This window comes from Camelus ferus, chromosome 6, assembly GCF_009834535.1.
Source record: "Camelus ferus isolate YT-003-E chromosome 6, BCGSAC_Cfer_1.0, whole genome shotgun sequence".
NCBI lineage: Eukaryota > Metazoa > Chordata > Mammalia > Artiodactyla > Camelidae > Camelus > Camelus ferus.
In genome coordinates, this window is record NC_045701.1 from 23,112,987 (window position 1) to 23,134,320 (window position 21,334).

Consider the following 21,334-nt stretch of genomic DNA (forward strand, 5'->3'; position numbering starts at 1 on the left):
AGGGAAGCACCTGGGTTCCATTCCGGCTGGGGCCAGGTGCCCTATGCACTAGGCATGCCTCAGTTTCACCTTTTGCATAAAGAGAAGGGTCCCTACCCCCTTCCCAATCCCACTGCTGACTCAGATGCCAGAGTCCCCTGCTGACTCACCCCACCCCCTGCACCCCCCTCTCTAGCTCTGTGGATCTCCCAGCCACGTGCCACCAGGCCCAACCCTGCTGAGCTGATGCAACGTGACAGGGTGAGGGGGCTGGTGACACCTGAGGAAGAAAGAAGAGAGCCTGAGGAGGGGGGCAGCTGCAGACAGAGTGACAGACTGCAGACCCGAGAGCCGCCTCTGGGAGGAAGCCCTTTTGCCAGCCTGGGGCCTGCAGGGGGAAGGCTCAGCAGGTGGGAGGGGAGTGTGGAGTGCCTGCCTGCCCCCTGCCTGCCTGGGCTCCATCTCCTGTCAGCCTTCAGCTCCCTAAGCGACAGCTTCTAATTCCGGCTGTTGGTGCCTCTGTGCTCCACAGCAGTCTCAGCCTTTTTTCATCTTTGCTACTTCTTTTCTGCTCAGAACATACTGAGCCCACAGGGGAAGTCAGAGCAAAGGCTCCAGGGCATGAGATCTAGTGCCCCCACCCCCCCATCCCACCACGGGCCTGGCCAGGGTGGCCGTGCCAGCTGGGGCGATGGAGCCAGCTGCTCCTCCCAAAGATTATCCAGCACAGTGCTCTCTGACAGGCCAGGGTGAGACCCTGTTCCAGCCCCTCTTCTGCCCTGGAACGGTTTCCATCCACCATGGAGAACAGGGATGTAAATGAGGCCCAGTTGGCTCAGGGAGGCTGGTGGGGGGTGCAGCATGGCTCTTTGGGAACAGTGACCTTTCTGTGTTCCTGCTGCTTCTCTCCTCCACTGGAGGTGTCAACTGCCTGGTTTGTCAGGCTGGCCTACCACACACAGATCCCTGGGGTACCCTGACCCTGACCCTGGAAACAAAAAGGGGAGAAAGCAATATCCCTTATGCTGCAGAAAAGGGAAATTGAGTCATGAAGGGAAGACAAGCCTTTCTTCTGCTACCTAAGTAAACTTGGAGAGCATTCCTGCATCCTAACTGGGGTTGGGGAGTCCATACCCATCCCAGGTGACACCCCAGGTCTAGGCGTGGGACTGGGCTTTCTGTACTCTGAATAGCTGTGCAGCTCTTTCCCTGTTGCTCTCTAGCTTGCTGTTTCGTGAAGCAGGCAGGCTGGTGTACTGGGCTTCATTTTGCAGATAAGAGTATGCAGGCCTGAAGCCACACTGCTAGTAAATGCCTTGAGGCGGGGACTTAACTGATGTCAAATACTGTGCCCTTTCTGTGACACCACGAGAGAAAACTGGCAGAGCCCTGAGCAGGGGGATTAAAAAAATGCAAAAAGTAAATAGAGGTGCTTCACAGTGTGCTCAGGCATACAGCACATGCTCCCCCTAGGGCAGAGGGGAGTGGGAGCTCCTGCTCCATAGCTGGCCCCGATGCCAGGTAGGCATCCCTGGAGCCTGGGAGCCAGAGAGGTGAGAAGCTCAGTGTACAGAGTGATGTATCCGTTTTGCCTCTTGCCCATCTGGGCCCACTGGCTTTTCCCATAGATCCTGCTACAAATCTTCTGGTCACTGCTCTGCCCAGGCTGAGGATACCTTTATTCTTCCCTTAATTTTTTGTCTTTCATAGAAAGGGACGCCTTAAAGTAGCCCTCAACGCTGTCCCCTAAAGGTGTTTTTCCTGCTTCCATGCCTTGGCCTCAGTAACCCCATCTGGAATGTCTACCTTGCTTCTTAGCAACTAGATCCCACATCCTTGAAGACCACCTCAGAAGCCCTCCCTTCCCCACAACTCCATCTTCTCCAGGGACTGTCTCGGTTTTGCATTTAACAGACATATTCAGCCCCCACAGCGATAAATTCTACTTTTTATGTCCCAATCTTGTCTTCCCTCTTGAGAGGGGAGGTCTCTTCCGCCTCTTTATTTCCCACGGCTGGAAACACAATACCTGGCTCACGAAAAGTCTCAGTAAATTCTGTAGTCAATATCTGACTCACTTGTTACTTCACAAATATCCATTCCAACCCTACACACCCTCCCACCCTCTGCAGCTCTGAGGCACTCTGACTCCCCTCAACCGAGGCCTGCGTACCCTTCCCCCGCTCTGCCCCTCCTCCCTCCCCCACCTCCCCACGGAGCAGAGGGCCGGAGGGAGAGGGGATGCGGTGGTTTTCCCGCACCCTGTTGACTCGTGCTGTCTTATTCCTCTCGGGTGGGGTCCGCTAGTGGTCAAGTTCAGAGCCCTGTGGTCTGGGGGTGATTTTGTGCTTAAGAGGGAGACGAGGATCCTGGGGGAGACTTGCATGTCCCTCGCTCTTTCTGGTGTGACGCCGGGGAGTTGCTAACGCGGCCCTAGCACTCCCGCATCCTAAGGCGCCCGCTTGGGTCGCCGCATCTCCACTCCGCCAGCTTCTCAGCGGCAGGGAGCTGGCAGGCGGGCGCGTTGTCGAGGTTGGAGACGTCTGAGATTGGAGAGCGCACTCCCCCATTCCCGCCCCCGCGCCGAGTGAGCGTGTGCGGGAGGAACATGTGTATGTGTGTGTGTGTGCGTGTGCGGGAGGGACAAGTGTGTGTGTGTGTGTGTGTGTGTGTGTGTGTGTGTGTGTGTGTGTGTGTGTGTGTTTCGGTACACTTTGAGTGGCAGTTCCCAGCCAGTCTGAGCGCCCCCAACCCCGCACGGGGCCAGTACCCCCTACCACGAATCACTTCCTGTCCGCCTTTGACCGCCACCCCCAGCTTGCTTACGATCCAGTTCTGCCCTCATGGGGTCCCATTTCCTTCCACTCGCACCGCTGGGGGCAGCCCTCGTCTTCCCCGACGGGCTGCGGGTTCCGCGAGTTTCTAAGGAGCCCAGAGCACCGACTCCAGCGGGGGCGGAAGGCGGGGAGAGAAGACTATGACTTTGGGATTGGCCGGGTCGGGTGCATGTGGCCCCCTGCGAGCAGCCCCCGCCTCCGCCCGCAACCTGCCGCCGCATCCCCACGGAAGCGCGTTGGAGGAGCCGCTCCCCGACGTCATGGCCCACGAAGGGGTGGGGGCCAGAAACGGTCTCCTCCGCCCCGTCCGTTTCTGCCCTGACTGCTCAGCCCGCTTCCAGGGCAGCCATTGCCATAGAGACCCCCCAAGACTATAAAGCCAGGTATCCAAGCGGGCGGCGGCTCCGGCTCCGGCGCCGCCGAGCCCCAAAAGTAAGGAGCAAGCGCCCTGGCGTGGCCCGGCCCCCGCGAGAGGGGAGGAGGCGGAGGAGCGGCGCCAGCAGCTTGAGGAGCGGCGCGCCCCGCCAGGGCTGGAGGCAAGCGTGCGCGGCGGGCGCCACTGTCTCAGCAGGGGAGCGGGGCTGCCCCAGGTGCTGGTGAGTGGCGCGGCTCCCAGCTACGAGGGACTGAGGGGCGCCGGACACGGGGAAAGCGGCGGGAGAGTCTGGAGGGGCCCGAGCTTCGGCTCCCGTCGTCTTGTGGCGGGCCAGGCGCGGAGCCCGGTGTAGGGAGCAATCTACACCTCCAGGCGGGAAGCCCAGGGAAGGAGCAGCAAGACGCCTGGCGTGCGGCCCAGGAGCGGCGGGGCAGCTGGAGGTCAGAGCTGGAACCTCAGGACCCTTGGTCGCAGCCGCCCACGCGCAGAGGGAGCCATACCAGCGCGCCGGCGGGGGCCGGAGCCCGGCGGGGCGCGGGAACAGGGGCGCCCCCGTGCGGACCTGCCGGGCAGCCTTAGAGCGGCGGCCGAGGCCATGCTCAAGCCCAAGGACCTCTGCCCCCGAGCGGGTACGCGCACCTTCTTGGAGGCCATGCAGGCGGGTAAAGTGCACCTGGCCCGCTTTGTGCTGGATGCCCTGGACCGCAGCATCATCGACTGCCGCGCGGAGCAGGGCCGCACGCCGCTCATGGTGGCCGTGGGCTTGCCAGACCCGGCGCTGCGCTCGCGCTTTGTAAGACTACTGCTGGAGCAGGGTGCGGCCGTGAACCTGCGGGACGAGCGCGGCCGCACGGCACTCAGCCTGGCGTGCGAGCGCGGCCACCTGGACGCGGTGCAACTGCTGGTGCAGTTTAGCGGCGACCCCGAGGCGGCCGACTCGGCGGGCAACAGCCCGGTGATGTGGGCGGCGGCGTGCGGCCACGGGGCAGTGCTCGAGTTCCTGGTGCGCTCTTTCCGCCGCCTCGGTCTGCGCCTTGACCGCACCAATAGGGCAGGCCTCACGGCGCTGCAGCTGGCCGCCGCCCGCGGCCACGGGACGTGTGTGCAGGCCCTTACCGGGCCCTGGGGCCGAGCAGCCGCCGCGGCCGCCGCCCGGGGCTCCAACTCCGACAGCCCCCCTGGCCGTCCGGTTCCCGCGCCTAGCCCCGAGCGCCGACGACCCAGCCCCCGCCGCCTACCGCGGCCTCTCCTGGCGCGCTTTGCACGAGCGGCCGGCGGCCACGGCCACGGGGGCGAGGCTGGCTCGGGGGGTAAGGGCTCCGGCCGGCACCGGGCGCAGGGCAGCGAGCGGCCGGAGCTGGGCCGGAGCATGAGCCTGGCGTTGGGTGCCGTGACCGAGGAGGAGGCGGCTCGACTACGGGCGGGAGCCCTGATGGCCCAACCACACTCGCCCCAGTCTTCCGGGGCTGGACGGTGGCATTCGCAGGAGGTGCTGGAGGGAGCGCCCCCAACCTTAGTGCAAGTCCCCGTCGGCCTTAGCCCTCACCCTGAGGGCGGCCCCGGCTCTGGCCGCTTGGGTTTGCGCCGACGGTCCACAGCTCCAGACATCCCCAGCCTGGTCGGGGAGGCACCTGGGCCCGAGGGCTGCCCGGAATTAGAGCCCAACGCTCTGCCCCATTTGGTGCCTGGGTCTCAGCCTTGGCAGGCTGGCACGGAGGCGGTGGTGCTGCACGCTCAGCGGTAAAGTCTCCAAGCAGAGCCCTGTTTCCCCTACCTTCCCGTCTCTGTTCCACGAGGATTTCTGTTTTTCCAGGTCCCTCACTTTCCTGGTAGTTTCCCACCCCCCTGATCCTAGAACCTGTTCCTACTGCCAAGGCGAGAACTACATCAGCCCTCTCTCTGAAAGGGACCCCTATGTTATTTCTTTTTTGTGCTTGTTGGTATTCCCTGCCTAAGTCTCTCACCTGCTCTAAAGGCCTGCCATTCCTGTGGTGGAAGCAAGGAGTAGATTGGTTCCATAGGCTACGGCCTTCCAGCTGGACTCCCTTACCTCAGCGCTAAGGCTCTGTGCTGAGTCCTTCCGGCTCCGGCTGGGGTTTCCTTCGCCTTGCCCGGTTTTCCCACACCCTTGCCAGCCAGGCAGGCAGAACAGCTGACCTGTAGAACAAAGGCCTAGTCTCCCTCCCAACATCCCTCTAACCCAGTGATACTGACAATAATACCCCACACGACCTAAGTCTCCCTTCTCATTAAGTGTTAGAGTGTTGGAGAAGGGGAGCCTGGAGACGTGCCTCGGAGCCTTTCTGGACGGAGACGGAATCCGGAGGTTAAATTTTTCTAGGGAGAAACTCCTGCCTCAAGACACTGAAAGCATGTTGGGGGGGTGGGGGGTGGCAGGAACACTAATTGTCCCTTAAACCAGCTTTTGGGTAGTTTCAGATCCCTCTGCCTCAGCCCGAGGCAGACCCAGGATTCAGCTTCATTGACAGTGTGGGGGTCTTTGCCTCCAGCCAACTCTTACCCAGCCCAGCTTTGGGCTCTTGAGCCTATTTCCTCACTCTCAGAGGCCTAAAATGGAAAAGACTTAGCACTTTACCCACCCCCACCGCCTCCCAGCTCCCCCGTCCCGCACGTGGGTGCTCCTGCAGGGTGGAACGGTTGCGAAGGCTTTGCTTAATTGTATTTCTTCCAGTCCTCAAAGAACTCGTGTTTTGAGCCTTTGTATATGAAGCAGAAAGCAGCGGGTCTGATCCGAGGCTTAAGAACCTGACAATGTCTCTTTAAATAGAAGCTCTGCGAGGGGGATAATTGACTGAAGTGTTTGCCACGTTAAACGGCGGCGCGCGGGAGTCTGAAGCCCACACGAGCCGCAGGTCCGGGTTTAAATTACATCGAACTCCGGCGAGAGCTGGAAGGGGGCTGTTAAACGGTTCCTGCTTCTCGCTGGGCCGTTAATGGAGGGCAGGGCGGATGATGGATGCTGGAGGTCGAGACCAAGGACCCCTGCCTCTGCCACAACGCGTGGGATGCAGGCCCCCGGCCAGCTTCATTACTGGGCAGATTAGTGAGTCAGAGGAAACCGTGGAGAGGCAGTTAAAGGCCTTTTCCCGGCCTGGCCCTTCCTCCCCTCCCTCCCTGGCCCCGCCCTCTTTGCGACGGCCTAGTGAGAAGAGTATGGGGGGCTCTGGCGAATCGCGTGCCCTAGGACCCTACGGAAGCGCTAGCACAGAGTGGTGGCGCCTGGGGAGCTTTCTGTGAATCCGAAGGTTGAGCGTGCAGCCCCTCACCTGCCTGCACTGGGGTCTTTTCAAGACGTCGATCTATTCGTCTTTGCAGAACGGAAGGTTTTTCACTGGTAACTCAGAGGGAACTGCCCAGGGCGAGAATGACCTGTGATGAGAAATTGGCCTAGGGTGAGGGGTGGGTGATCAGGGGCGGGCCTTGTGTTGTGTAGGTGTCAGACACCTCGGCAATGGTTCCACCCCCGGGGCCGCGAGCCCGCGAGCCCGCGAGCCCGCGAGGGCCTAGACACTGGACGTGATCTCTGGTGCCCCCTGGTGGCAACGCTGCGCTCTCGCTGTGGCCTGGCTGGGAGTTCAGACTTCTGGTTTTATTTGAATCACCGCTGTGTACTTCTCCCTCCGTGTGCATTTACCCATGGAATACTCTTCCTCTTGTAGTATATTAAATCCGGATACTTGAAGTCATTTCACGGCAGTGAAGTGAGGGACGATGAACAAAAAACTCACATTTGGAGTAGCAGGAGCCCAGATCCTTCACGTAGGACCCCAAGGTCTTCCGTGTGGAGAGCTCCTGCTGTCTTCTGAAAAACTGAGTTTCCAGCCTGTCCTCTATGATTTCTGAACCTTGGGACCTGCTGATTATGCACTGTTTTCTTCTGATGAGATTTGCTTTCATTTCTGGGATGTTTTGCCCTTGCCCCACTCCTTTCTCCCCAAATATCTCCTCTCCTCAGTCCCACTGTCTGGGTGGGGGGGTGAAACATACTGAAGCGCCTGAAAGGCCAGAGGGAGTGGATCTAGGGTGGGATGGGGGATAATTGGACACCCCAAGCACAAACTTTTTTCTGATCCTTGCTTGCTCATTTATCATTTGCAACTGTGTTTAATTTTCATGAAGTTTTTAATGGTGTAAGAATACAAGTATTTTGGCTGCTTCTGCGCACAAGGTCTGGGTTGCACATTGTGTTGAAGGTGCTGTCATGTTTCAAGTGTCGCTGACCCCGGGGCTTTCTGGTTGAATGTCACCTTGCGCCCTCTTTATTGGGTAAACAACCGCAAGAGCTCCTCTCTGTGGAGATGCCAAGGATTTGGTGGTTGAAAGTAATGTCTCTGAAAGAAACCACAGCAGATCTTTCCTGTCTGCTCTGAATTGTGGGTTTGACTGCCTTGCTGTTCTTGCAGATTTCTTACCAGGCCCAGTTCTGTGCAGAACTTAAACATTTCACCACATTGCACTCTCCTGAATTTCCCTTCACTGTCAGCCCCGGGACATTAAGGCTGGGGTCCCCTCCAGTTTGCTCCAATTTAGAAGAGACTTTTTGGAACATTTTGCTTTTTCAACTCTTGTTGGCTTTTGTCATTGTGAAGTCACCTGTGCCACCGGAGCTGGTACTCTTGGGTCAAGCTCAGAACTGGTCTGTGTATGAGGCTAAATGGCGTACGCACATGCTTTTGGAATGGCGCTGTGTGGTGGAAGAACTGTTAGAACTCAAAAGAATAGTTAATAAATCCAGTGTTATTCAGTTGTGGGAACTAGCCTCTCTTTGCCGTGCCAACCACTCCTGACTCAGGGTCTGACTGGAGAGGTGGAAGGGCATGCCAGCTTCCTGCAAAGGTTCGGCCATCCCTCCCTCCATGCCCGACGGCCCACTGCGGCTGCCTCCTGGAGGTAAGTCTAAGGTGCTGCTTCCAACTGAGAACTGGGGCCCTGTCTAGGTGGGAAAACTGTGGGGAGCAGGAGAGGGTCTGCAGGACTGCTTGCTCCTGGGTAAGAGGTTTCAGTGAACCCTGGCCTGGAGGGGTAGGATGAGACCTCAGGAAGGAACTATGGGAATCTGTAAGAGCCTGAAGTTTAAAGCCCCAGGTTTCTTGATTCCCGGTTGTGCTCCTTCACAATTCTTTGCTCTCACTCTGTTCTGAGAACCGAAACAGAGACTGCTTTCGCACTGGAAGCAGTTCCAGGCCACTTCCTACGGACAACTTGAGGAGAACAGCCTCTGACTTTCCAGGGAGTGAGAGGCAAATGGGGGAAGGGAGATGCTGCTGCAGAAAGGGGCCATCAGCCCTGTTGGCTGCCCCCGGGCCCCTGTGGTGCCTGCAAACATGTCCTGCAGCCCTGGCTTTCCGGGTTGGGCTCTCCTCCCCTGGGAAGGAGCCCTATTTCTTAGTTCTTTCAGTCCCAAGGGCCTTTCACTTCCTGTTTCTCTCCTCCTCTGCCCTCATTTCAGGCCCACATTGCCACCAGGGAGTTGGATTTTCTGTGGCTTAGAGTGACCCTTGGGGAGCTCACATCAGGGAGGAGAGAAGGCCACTCCGGACACCCACGATAGCTTCTCCAGTTTGAAAACAGCCTGGCTCCACTCCCAGAGACAACAGGAAGGCCAGAGGTTTTGAACACTCAGTTTAATTTAAAACAGGCACAAGTGCAAACAATTCACAAAAATTTCTAGGGAAGATGCTTTTGTTTTTAAAACTCTGACCCTTAAAAAAAGTCCTTGCTTTTCTTTTTTTTTTTTCTGCCCTAAAGCAGGCCACTAGGGAGCAGAGGAATCTAAAAATATTATCTAGATAGGGTCCGGACACCTGGAGTTCTTCCCTGGGATTCCCTGTCTCACAGCAGCCCTGATGGTAGGGAGGGGAGGACAAGGAGACAGGTGTCTGAGGAGGCAGCAAGGGGCAGGTGGTTTGCACAAATGGGGCCCATTCTCTTAACGTGATGGAACCCTGGGAGCTGGTTCACCTCCCTCAGACCAGGATTTTGAAAAGGATGGGTCCCTGATGACCTGGTTTTTGAGATGAAGCTCACAGGTAAAACAAAGTTTGTTCCCTCACCATTCTGATCTCTGGCTCTCAGACTCCACAGTGCAGGAGGAACTCGGAAACCTGCCAAGCCCCCAGGATGTGTCAGACTCAATACAGATCTCTTCACTGGTCAGATAGAAACCCAGGACTTAAGATGCAGGAAGCCAGGCCAAGAAAGCAGGTCCCTTCAGAGCAGAACTTAGTGGGAGAGAGGAAGGAGAAGCCTTACTGGAGCCAGCCACAATGACCTGAAGGGAGCCAGGCTGTCGGGGCAACCCCTTCCTCTACTTACACACACATGGGCACAAAAACAAGCAACACGCCCTGTACAGTGAGACCACCTTTACCACCAACTGCCTCCTTCCTTTTTCACCCAGAAAATGCCCTCCCTGCCACCATGGCCTCCGAGCAGTCTGTCCACAGCTGGGCACGGGCTGTGCAGGGAGAGTGTTGTCAGCTTGGTGGGTCGGGAAACAGGTGCACGTGGGACTGTGCCTTCAGGAAGCTGGACACAAGGGAGGAAGACGATTCAGGCAATCAAGACCTTTCCTGTGGCCCTCTCAGGCCCCAGGGTTTGGAACTGGAGCTGAGGACAGCAAGCATCCTGGGGAAGATGGGCAGTCTCCTTCCTGGGTGGCCTCGGATGCTCGTGTACAACTACCTTTAAAAAACCACAGCAGCCTTTTCTGCTATATTGGCCACAGTGGCCAAAAGCACTAGTCTCCATATTTCTTAGAAATCTCCCTGTACAGATAACAAAGGGTCACCCTGCAGAAGGGGTCTCCATCATCCCAAAGGCAACTAGGGACTCTTCGGAGGGAGAGAGACCAAGGGGCAGGTCCGGCCTGGCCCAGTGGGCGGAGGGGCAGGAGGGCGGGGGTGGAGCTTCACATTCAATCTTTGGAGAGAATACTGAGAGAATGAGGCAGGCAGGCAGGCCCTGTTGCAAGCTGGCGGCCCAGTGTCCCCTGCCTGTGGGCACAGGTGGCAGGTGCGCTCTGGGGTCGGGCTCAGCAGGTGGAGGTCTGCTTGCGGTAGAGCTGGATCAGGGGCACCAGACATTCAGGCAGCCCTGTCTGCAGCAGGAAGGGGTGGTCCAGGAGCTCCTGGGCCGTGGCTCTCTCCTGGGGGTCCCGCACCAGCATCCGTTCCAGGAAGTCTCGCAGCACTGGGGAGACCTGTGGACGCAGGTCAGTGAGAGAAAGCCACAATTTGCAGCCACTTTGGGGTGACCCAATCTGCCTAGCCCCACTCTCATCTGAAAGTCTTAAATTCTCTCATTTCTTATTTCCTGGTTCCTCCCAGGCTGAGTACTTTTTGGATTATCAGGTAGGTAAGGAAAGTCAGCATTAGTCCAGGAAAAGCAGCCAGCTCACCTTCAGGGGGTGCTGCTGAGCAATGGAATTAGGCTACCTGGAGCTAGGGAGCTGGGTTCCAAATACAGCCCATCCCCTGCCTTGCTTCTCAGGGCTCCGCGTTCAGGCTCTGTGCAAAGGGGCATGGGATTCGTACCAGAGATCCAGTCCTGGGTCTATCCCTGATCTCTGGCAAGTTGCACTCTTCTGTAGACCTCACTTTTTTCATCTGTAAAGTGGGCTAATGATAAAATGTGCTTGCCCTATCTGCCACATAAGGCTTTAGTGAAGATAAAAAAAGAAATCAGGGATGAAGAAGTGTTTTGAAAAATAGAAAAGAACAAAAGTGGGACCTGCAAAAGAAGATTTCTTTATTTCTGTAAGCCTTAGAGTCTAAGTCAAGGGCTTATCTTGGTTCATTCTGAGCCAGTATCTTGGGATAAGGCTGTTACAGAAGGCTACATCTTCTGGGGAATTCACCAATTAAAAATCTTCCCTAACTGCTAGTCTTGGGGTCAGGAGTGCGGGCTCCAAGGACCAGTTGTCTTGGAAAGTGCTTCCTGTCTGTCCTCCCCATCCAGCTGGGCTACAGAACTATTTTGCTATTTAGGAACTGGGCTTCAACTCTCTGGGACATTTTTTCACTCTGGCCACCAGATGGCAGTGCCATTTTGCAGCCCTCTGCTGATCTGTCACCAGCAAGGGGTGCCCACAGGTAAGGACTGTGGGTTTGGGTGGATTTGGCAAGAAAGGGTCACACATACACACACATGTTGGTTTTAAGGGAAAAACTGGTCAGGATGTACATTGATGGAGGGCATACCAATCCTCTGTGAGGGACTGGGTGCACTGTGCCATGGTATGACTCCCCTGACAGATGGGGTCGAGGTGGGTTCCTGCATAATTAGCTTCTCTAGATTCCTCTCCAGGACATCAAGGATTCCGGGCAGGCTTGCTTTCCCTTCTCTCAGGCTCCTGTCGGTAGCCTGCAGGTGGAAACTTGTTGGAGTGACCATGGGAGTTTGTGACTAGGCTCCATACCCAGATGTGGGTTTTATGTGGAGAAAAAGGAGCCTTTTCCAGGAGCCCAGGCTCTCTGGCATCTGTGGAAGGGAGAAGCTGGGCCTGAAAGCTCAGTGTCTGATCCTTGAAACCTGGGGAAGAAGGGCCTGCAGGGTCGTACCTTGTTTACCAACTGACCTTGTGAGAATTCTTCAGCCTGGGTGGGGGGCTGTCCCGGAGCCTCTTCATGGCTTGCACTGGGGAGTCACTGAAGTAGGGTGGCTCTCCATCCACCATCTCAATCACCATGATGCCCAGAGACCAGATATCCACCTACAGAAGGAGAATGTCCCTGACTCCCCTGACCAGAGTCTGGCCCCTTGGTAGAACAGGCTGCAAGGGGAGTGGAGCAGCTGGCCCCAGGTCTCCTTGGTGAGTCAGCCTCCTTCTTGGCCACCTTCCCTGTGGTCAATTACTTCCTGTATGAGTGACCTCTGACTGCAGGGTCACAGCTGTCAGCCACTCTCTTAGAAAGGCCATCACACATAGGGAAGCCTGGCCATACCCTAGCCTACCCCTGAAACATGGGCAAGAGCATTGTGGGGACCAGTTTGTGGCAGCAAAGTCACAGGCCAGAGAAGACCCACCAAAGAGGGGGCAGTAGACAGTGGGGTAGGGTATTGACTAAGTGGGAACCTGAGAACCAGGGCTATTTTGGGTGGGGGGCTCGGCAGGGGGCCACTAGTAGAAGAGCTGTGTGTTCCTAAGCCTCTTCTGGGAAGATTAGGGGATGGAGGGAGCTGTTACCTCGGTTGCATACAGAGACCTGGAGATCACTTCAGGAGCCATCCAGTAGGGGGTTCCCACCAGGGACTTCCTCTTAGGGACATCTTTGCTGATTTGCGCACAGAATCCAAAGTCTGAGAGTTTCACCTGGGGTTGGGGTGAGAGGGAGAGAAGGGAGTGAAAAGTCAACTAGGAGGAAAAGCCATGCTGGGAGCAGAAGTGTGGGGGGCGTGGGTGCGCCCTACCCTGCCATCGAGGGTCAGCAGGATGGAGTCGCTCTTGATGTCCCGGTGGATGACCCCCTGGGTGTGCAGGTAAGCCAGGGCCTGCAGCACGGCCTCACACACAGTGGCGATCTGCTCCTCATTCAGCCTGGACAGGGAAGGCAGGGCCACCAGCGTTAGAGAATGTGAGCTTTGGCAGGGCTGCAGGACAGATGGGCTGGGCAGAGTAGGTGCCCCTGGTCCTGGGCCCCACAGCTCCTGGGCAATGCATGAAAGAACCCAGTCAGACCAGAGCCCTGGGGGAAATGAGCCTGGGCCTAGGCTGGAGACCTAGTGTCTTCCCCAGGCCCCTGAGACCCCTAGGTCTGTTAACCCAAACAGATGGGGGCGGTTCAGGACAATGAGACAGGCACCCCAGTCATCTGGGCCTGAGGCTGCCTAATACCCCTGCCAGGGCATTCATGAGGCCCAGCCCTCCCAGCTGCCCACCTGACTTGAGAGATGATGTCCGTGAGGGCCCCACCCTGCAGGAACTCCATAAGCACCCACAGCTCCTCGCCCACCAGGTAGCTCTTGTACATCTCCACCACATTGAGGTGCTGGTAGTCCCGCATGATCACCACCTGGGGGACAGGAGGGGATGCCTAAGTGCCGGGCACGCTCCCCACTGCACCCGCTCAAAGACATCCAGCCTGGCTCCGCGCACACTGCCAGTCCCAAATGCCCCGTCACGCCCTCTCCTCCCACCTCGTTAAAGAGCAGCTCCCTGCGCTGCTGCTTCCTGAGGTCCATCATCTTGACAGCCACCTGGCGGCCAGAGTGCTTTTCCCGGGCCAGGCAGACAATGCCGGTGGAGCCTTCGCCAATCTTCACGTAACTGTCCAGCAGCAGCCGGGGGTCGCCCTGGTCCACCACCATCCTGAGCGCAGCCTTGAACTGCTCATGAGTCACAACACCCGTGTCCTCACTAGCCAGGGCACCCTTGGCCACCGCAGGGTCCTGGGGCAGGTACAGGTTGCTGGTGCTGATCTGGGCATGCCGGGTACGGGGGGAGCCCGCTGGGGAAGACCGGCCTGGAGGAGGGCCGGCAGCTGGGGCTGTGCGGAAGGACTTCTGGGGGCTGCTGGTATCCGAGGTGGTCAGAGGGCTGAAGGTGCCCACATGCTGGTCCGAGGGCAAGGACTGGGCCTTCGCCACCAGGTTTGGGGGGCAGTCTTTCTGCGGTGGTCTGAAAGAGGAATTGGGCTGCAGAGAAGAAGAAAGAAACAGGTTTGGCTGGGGGAGTGTTTGGAGCAACCTTCCCAGAGGCAGGAGGTGGCTGCTGTGACCTCTGGACACAGGCAGGGTAAGACAGGGCATCAGACCAGCGGAGGAGGTGCCGCAAGCAAAGATTTTCAAATGAAACAAAAGACAAACCATAGTCCTGCTTAAGAAACCAACCCCCAGTGTTCCCAGGTGAGCAGATAAAACAGCTCTTTACATCCACTCTGCCCATCCTGGGAAGACAAAGCTGAGTCCCTGGAGTATCTGGTGCTGGGTATTTCTTCCTCGGGTGACTGACAGCCAGACCCCAGGGAGGCCACCGGGAGGCAATCTTCCCTCTGTGCTGTAGGCTGCACAGGGAATCTGGGTCAGTTTCCAACCATGGCTCCCCCACCCAAGGGCCCACGTGAGCGGAAGAGGCCCTGGGCATTGGAGTGGTGGGTGCAGCGGGGCAGCTGTGACTGACTCCCATGACAGGGCAGGGAAGCCACAGCTGGGGTCTGATAGTCCTGCTTGTACCTGACAATGGGGGGTCTGCATGTCTGTGCTGTGAGATTATGTCCCCAACAGAGGACCACAGAGCCATGTTACCATCTGGGGGCTCCTCTGGTGTCCCCTGGGCTGGGGATCTGGTGCTAGAGAGATCTGGAATCAGGAGGGTAAGTCCAGCAGTGAGGTGGTTTCCTTAGGGCTCCCCAGAGCAGCCCTTCCACTTGCTCCTAGACATGAAATTTCTGGCTGACGACCCCCAACAAGGAAGGGAAGGCAGGCGGCCTATCCTTCTGGTCTCTGGCAGGCAGGGAGGGAGGGATGGGGAACTGAGTAGCAGACTGGGCCCCAATGAGCCCCGCTCAGGCCAGGCCTGGAAGCTCCTTGCCTTTCAGGGTCCAGCCCTCTTGCCAGCCCCAGCAGGAAAGGTCCCATCCTTGGATTCTTCCCAAGGAGCTGGCGAGGTGCAACATGACTCCTCCCAGGGATTGTGTGTTTTTAAAAGGGGACACCTGGAGAGGGTCATACATGACCTACTGGGGAACTTCAGGGGCTGCAGAGAGGCCTTTCTGGAACATCTCAGAGCCTATCTCACAGGCGGTTGTCCAGGTGCCCAGAGGGTCCCAGTCCTCATCCTCAAAGCTGAATCAGCTTCCAGGAAATCTACTCAACACATAGCACGTGCATGGTGCATCTGCCAGCAGAGAGTCATGCCATGGCAGGCTCTGCCACCCCCAGCCCCGCCCGCCCACTCTGAGTGTGCGCCAGCCTCTAGCAGGCGGTTCCTGGCTCAGCTCAGCCTTCATGGTGAAGGAGCCAGGAGAGCCTCCCGGGACTAATGCAGCTACTGCATCCCCACCTGGCGAGCACATCTGTGCAATAAATAGATTCTCCCATGTCCCTGCCAGCGCCTGACCCTCACCCAACTTTTCCTACTCTGTTGTGGTGGAGCAGTGGGACTTCAGACTGAGGATCAGGACCTGGGTTCCAGTCCTGCTTTGCTCAGACTTGTGATGAATCTTAGGCCAGTCACCCTCTCTGAGCCCCGGTCTCCTCTATGAATGCACAATGATCCAGGGAGATGGGTAAAATGCAGGTTCCTGGGCCTCGGAGATGGCTTCAGTAAGTCCCTTGAGCAGGGACTCTGCATTTTAACAAGGCACTTGGGTTTGATGTGGGAGGAACAGTGGACCACGATTTGAGCAGCTCTGTGATTCCATGGCCTCACAGGGAAGGCTAAGACTGGATGTGGAGGGAGCATGGCCACCACAGAGGCTGTGAGGCCACATTCAAGAGCAGAAGTTCCATGAGATGCCACCTAGAAGCAGTCCCCAAGGCTCTGTTAAAATCTGCCTGCTGGCCTGCGAGGCATGGACTTAAAACAGAAAAGGTGCTCTCCGGGCATCTGTGTGGGGCTGGGCGGAGCTTGGGGACCTGAAAAGCCCCTAAAGCTGCTGATGAGGTGCTCTAACGGCCCTTGACCTCTCTCCACCCTGGATTTCTAAGGAAGGCTGTAAAAGAATTTCCCTCACCTTCTGGCCTCCCGGCCTCCTGGACATGAAGAGGGTGGGGACAAGCCACACGGAGGGGCTGAGGAGGGGGATTCACTCCCTCCTCTGCTGTCAAGGCCCCTGTGCAGACTCTGCTGCAGGTGCTGGCCGAGTTCAGGGGCGCGGGTGCAGTGGGGGAATGGAAGCAGCAGACAGACCCAGTCAAGAGACCAGCACCTTTGTGGCTGGGACACAGGGCTCGGGGGTAGTGGGACCAGGCTCCATCTTCACCTCAGCGGGGTCTTGTCCCAGGTGTCCCTTAGTTGGCCTTGCTGCCCGTCTCCACAGGAGGGAGATTTCACTTAACGTAACCACATGAAAGGACCAGATGAAAGTCGTTAAACTGCTCCAAGAAAGGGAAAGGAGGACAAAAGATGGAATTAATTGTTCGGGGCTCTGGATTAATTCTGCAGTTACTTGTGTGACTGAGGCAGGAAGCCACCAGAAAGAAGAGTTGGACGTGGTGTTACAATGATGCATCACTTTCCCTTCCCAAGCCACGGTGATAGGGCTGGGCTCTCCAGCTGTGGGCTTGGGAGCCTGTGCCATAAGTGCCACACAGGCAGAAGCCATGTCATAATATTTAAGAAATAATAAAATCATTTATTGAGGGTTTACCACTTTGACAAAGGCCTTAAATGCATTATCTCATTTAATTCTCATAACCCTGTGGGTTGTTTTATTATCCCATGGGTACTATTATCACTACATTTATAGGTGAAGAAACAGGCTCAGAGAGGTTAAGTAACTTGCCCTGAATCACTAAGTAGTAAGGGACAAGGCCAGACTTCAGCCCTGGTCAGCCTAACCTCTGACCCCTATGCTGTGGTCCTACTGGGGATCCTTGGCATATAACAAAGTACATGCACACAGTAGGGCTAAACCAAGGTTTGCTGATTGTTGAGGTCTTCCTGACTTGGCCTTTCTGCTGCTAAGTGGAACCACTTCTAAATCCCCCAAGCTCCTGTCTTACCTCTTTGGCCTCCCTGCCACCACCTGAGGTCTTCTTTTGCTTTTTAGCCAAAGTGAGTGACTGTAGGCTAAGCTGCCTAGGGCTGAGGACAACAGCTCCAGGGCCACAGATCTTCCTGCAGCCACGCCTGGCACACTGTGGCCATTGGTGACCTGACCTCCCAGGGTACCAGTGCATGGACCGTTGCTTTAGGAGTTGCTGTGAGTGTCCAGAGCCAAACTCTGGGATGTGCTGAGTGCAGAGGGCTGGCTGCTGGCTTAGTTTAGGGGTTCCCAGGGCCCTGTGGGAGGAGGAGGAAACTGAATGCCTCCCAACTGTGTTGTAATTTGCTGAGAGCACTGGTTCTCAATTGGAGTGATTTTTTTCCCCAGGGGACATTTGGCAATGTCTGAAGGGATTGAGATTGCCCCATCTGAGGCATGCTACTAGCATCTAGGGGGTAGAGGCCAGAGAGGCTTCTTAATTTCCTACAATGCATAGGCGAGCCCCCACAATAAAGGATTATCTGATCCAAATATCAAGAGTACAGGGTTGAGAAGCCCTGGCCCAGAGTAACTCAGGGGAAGTCTTGGCCCTGCCTTTTAGAGGCCTGGCTTAAGAATATCTAGAAAGGTATGCCCAGTGGGCCGAGAAGGAAACCACTTCCCTGGATTTGAAACTATGGTATCTCTGAGTCCTGGACAAGCACCACCTGCCTCCACCACCTGCCTCCAAGGGTGCAGGGGAGACCCCACACACCCGGGGGCAGCAGCCCGTGGTAGGTGCTTGGTGATGTGTGCAGGGATGGACTGGCTGACAGAGGCTGGGGGGACAACCTGCCCCGCTGCTGTGGGGTGCTGGCAGGAGCCCAGGACCATGCATGTCAGTGCCCAGCCCAGTGTTGATACCCACTTTCTCCAAATTCCTGAAACCACCCCCAACCCCAGCAGGACTCCCAAAGTGTACATGCTGGCGGTGTGTACTGTCCTGCTCCCACTTTAGTTTCCTGTGGACTGTCTCCCCAAGGGCACAGTCTCCCAGAGACCCCCTCTGTTCACAGGCACTTGTGTCTCTCTCGTGGGCATATGTCCCCATTTCATATGTTCCTCCCCCAACCCCCTACCCTACTCAGCCCACCATCCTTTGTCCCTGTGTGGGGCTGGAGGTCACAAAGCCCAAAACCTTCCCTGGGTGCCTCAGGCTGGCAATGACTTAGAAGGCTGAGGGTCTGCATGCCCGGCCCCCACCAACTGCACAGGCTGGACCCATTGGTGCTATCCCCGGACGGGAGGCTCCATCATTCACCCTGCTGTCAGAGCTTGTTTCTTAAGGCTAACTTACAACTCTCATGCTGCAGCCTAAACTCACTTCTGCCTGTCCCCTCAGGAAGGAGCTAAAAGATGCCATGGTCGGAAAGCCTTCAAGAGCAAGAGGAGGGAGCCCAGAGGGCCCCTCCTTTCCCCCCTCGCCTGACTCATTCGCGAACCCTGGGGGTTGTCTTGCACTCTCTGAGTCAGTCTTCTCATCTGCCAAATGGGAAAGGATGTCACTGTCACCACAGACAGGATGTCACAGGGCATGTAAGCAAAAATGTTCTCCTCTGCCTGCCAAGAAATGTCACTGTTAGGGCTCCCTTCACTGTTTCCTTTTTCACAAGAAACATATGTGCATTTGAGGCTGCCTCTCTCTCTCTCTCTGTCTCTCTCTCTCTCTCTCTCTACACACACACACACACACACAAACACATATCAAAAGTCGGCTCTCCTACTGCTCCCAGACCCAGGCAAATTCAATTCTCTGGCTTTTCACATGGCACACAATATAAGAATTAATAATTACAGAAATGTTAAACAAAGCAACAACCACTAGAAAAGGGGAAGGGAGGGAGGGAGGGAGGAATCCTCACTAGAGGAAGGGTTAACATGAGCATTTCTGAAGCCTGTGGGAGAAGCAGTGCAGGGAAGCTGTGCACCACCTCAGGAGAGCACTGGGACAAGAGAGAGGTTGAGGCAAAAAGAAAGTCCAAGGAGATGGAGCCAGAGAGACCCTGCCCCTGATCCCCACCCCCAGTGCTGGAGCACCTGCCTCTACTGAGGCCTGGGTGGGGGTTGCTGAGCACTAGGGGCAGAGGAGGGTCTGGGCTTGTGGTTAAAGATGCTACTTTTTCAAGGGGTGTCTGCCTCCCCATGTGGTCTGCCTTGACACACCCCAGAGGGCAAGAGTGTAAGCTGGGGCACACCATAGCCCCTCTGAGGCCCCTGGAAAATGACCGTGGCTTGCAACTTCTGACTCACATGTGCTAAGCCTTTGGAGGACAAGGGCTCAGCTGGTTCAGGGCAGAATCAGCTGCAGATCTATTTCCCTTGTGCTTTCCCCAACCCGACCCTGTAAGTGGGGAAGGCCAGGCAGGGCCTGTGTCCCCTGTGGATGCTGTGGCCCCGGCCTGACTTACCTTGCTCTGTGGTTGAGGGCCTGGCTTGCTGCTGCTTGGAGAGGCTGTGGCAGAAGCAGACAGGAACATGCTTCGGAACAGCCTGCGCTTCAGGCTGTTCTCCTGGGTCTTAGGGCTGGGGCTGCCCTCCCCACCCGGCCTGCCTGTGGCCGAGCCCACCAGGCAGGACTGCGGCCGGGCCTCCTCGGAGCCATGCCTCGCAGTCTTGGTCCCACGCCTGCCCGTAGCTGTGGGTGGGGAGGTGCCAGGTGGGGATCTCTGCAGGCAGGTTCCCAGCTGCAGGCAGCGCTGTGTGGCACCCTGGAACTCGGTGGGGCCCAGGGACTGTGCCTTGGTGGCCAGCCCATTGGGCAGGACCCGTGGGCTCTGCGGCTCAGGCCACGGCACCTGCCTGTGGCCTGCTGGTGCGCCCCCGTTGCAGCTGAGGTAGAGGCCGTGGGGGTCAGTGCGCTCAGACTTGGGGCTCTGCAGGTACATGTCCGGGTCTGCAGCCCACTGCTCATCCCCTAGCAGCCCCAAGGACTGTGCCCGCCGCCGGCTGGTGGGGCTGCGGCCGCGCAGGGTGTTGGAGCTGATGACCGACAACTTCTGGATGTCATTGAGCAGCCCTGAGATGTAGCCATCCATGGGCGCCGCGCTGCCGCGCACCACTGTCTGCAGGGGAGGGAGAGGGAGAGGCATGGTGAGCAGCCTGTTCGTGGCAGGGAGGGGTGGCTGGGTCTGGACCAGGTCAGAGAGCCTCCCCAGAGGCCTTGGGGAGGAACACCTAGGACCTTGTTTGCTGTGTCTTTCAGCTATTTCTTAATTTTTCAGTCCCTTACAGGGTCCACAGTGGGCCAGGCCTGCGCTGGGGTAGGGACACAGTGATAAAGCCCATTTTCAGGATGCTTGTAGTCCAGCAGGGCAGACAGGTGAGTAACCATGGCGTTCAATCCAGGACACCAAATGGTCTGGGCAGCTGAACTTGGGGATCTGTGGGGAGGGGGAGCTCCAGGCCCTGCCTGGGACCCACCGCCGTTCCCCAGCTCTGTCTGCGGCCTTCTGGGAAGCATGCAGAGCTGAGGAGACAGGCACCTGTCCAGGCCCCTCCCCACATACACTGGATTTGTGGCCTCCAAACCCTAACAGGGCCCTGACCCCAACCCCTATCAGACTCTCGGATCAACCTGTCCTGACTCACACAACTTAAGCCCCCTGTTCTGTGAGAGCCCACAGTGGCTACAGGTCCAAATATTTCATGGGACGTACTTAAATATTCTTCGTTGTTATCTGAAACTCAAATTTTATTGGGCATCCTGTATTTTTACTTACTAAATCTGGCAACCCTACCACCCTGGGGAGAGGGACTCCCCAGGCTCCTCCCTGGGTCATCCAGAGAGAGAACGAGGGGCTGATTAGCAGGGAATGAAACAGCCTGGCTAATTGATAGCTGGTAATTAGGTGGTTCTTCAGGTGCCTGTGTGGTTCTGCCAGCAATCTTCTGTGGATGGTCTGAATCCTCCCACTCCACCATCTCTGCTGCCCGCCTTACCTTCATAGGCTGAAGCTGCACCCGGGTGATGCGTGAAGGGTCTACCACGGGCTTGGGTCGCCGCAGTGTGTCCAGGATGTTCTGCCATTGTGGGGGGAGGCCCACGAACTTGCCTTCTTTGGGGTCAAAGGAGGTGTGGACGCGATGTTGGAAGTTCTGTGGGGCCGAGATCTCAGGGCGTTTCTTTTTTTTCTTGCGGAACATGGTGCCTGCGTGGGGAGGGTCAGACTGAGCTCCAGCTGGGGCTTCCCAAGAGCCCTGGCCCCAGGAAGCACAGCTAGCGGCAGTGGGTGCTGGGGCCCCGGGCTCTGTCCCCTGACACAACTACCCTGGACCGGCCGACAGCTTCCCCTCCCCTCTCGTGCCTAGTTCCTCAGGGAAATGGCTAACTCCCAGCAGAGTGGTCCCAGAAACAACAAAAGCCTCATAAGTAAGCCAATCCAGACCATAAATAAGGAAAAGAAGTGTGTGTCTTCTTGTCTGAGCCTAGTCCC

At 57.2% G+C, this 21,334-nt stretch overlaps 2 protein-coding genes across 6 annotated transcripts in view; one reads left to right on the plus strand and one right to left on the minus strand.

Moving 5' to 3' along the window:
• Nucleotides 1–3,306: 3,306 nt before the first annotated feature.
• Nucleotides 3,307–7,867, plus strand: ANKRD63 (ankyrin repeat domain 63). The gene has a single exon (XM_032481506.1). It carries the CDS (start codon nt 3,788–3,790, stop codon nt 4,934–4,936), a length of 1,149 nt encoding a protein of 382 aa, XP_032337397.1. The 5' UTR covers nt 3,307–3,787; the 3' UTR covers nt 4,937–7,867.
• Nucleotides 7,868–8,822: 955 nt separating this feature from the next.
• Nucleotides 8,823–21,334, minus strand: part of PAK6 (p21 (RAC1) activated kinase 6) — a 33,551-nt gene continuing 21,039 nt past the window's right edge. For 4 of the 5 annotated variants that reach the window (XM_032481509.1, XM_032481508.1, XM_032481510.1 and 1 more), the window contains 8 exons: nt 20,841–21,049; nt 19,310–19,963; nt 13,351–13,848; nt 13,093–13,226; nt 12,625–12,751; nt 12,401–12,526; nt 11,792–11,926; nt 8,823–10,414 (listed from right to left, as the gene is read on the minus strand). In XM_032481509.1, the coding sequence (XP_032337400.1) occupies nt 10,247–10,414; nt 11,792–11,926; nt 12,401–12,526; nt 12,625–12,751; nt 13,093–13,226; nt 13,351–13,848; nt 19,310–19,963; nt 20,841–21,044 (2,046 nt within the window). In that variant the 5' untranslated portion in view covers nt 21,045–21,049 and the 3' untranslated portion in view covers nt 8,823–10,246. Of the gene's footprint in view, nt 10,415–11,774; nt 11,927–12,400; nt 12,527–12,624; nt 12,752–13,092; nt 13,227–13,350; nt 13,849–19,309; nt 19,964–20,840; nt 21,050–21,334 lie in introns of all 5 variants that reach the window. The other variant, XM_032481512.1, reaches the window with a different exon arrangement.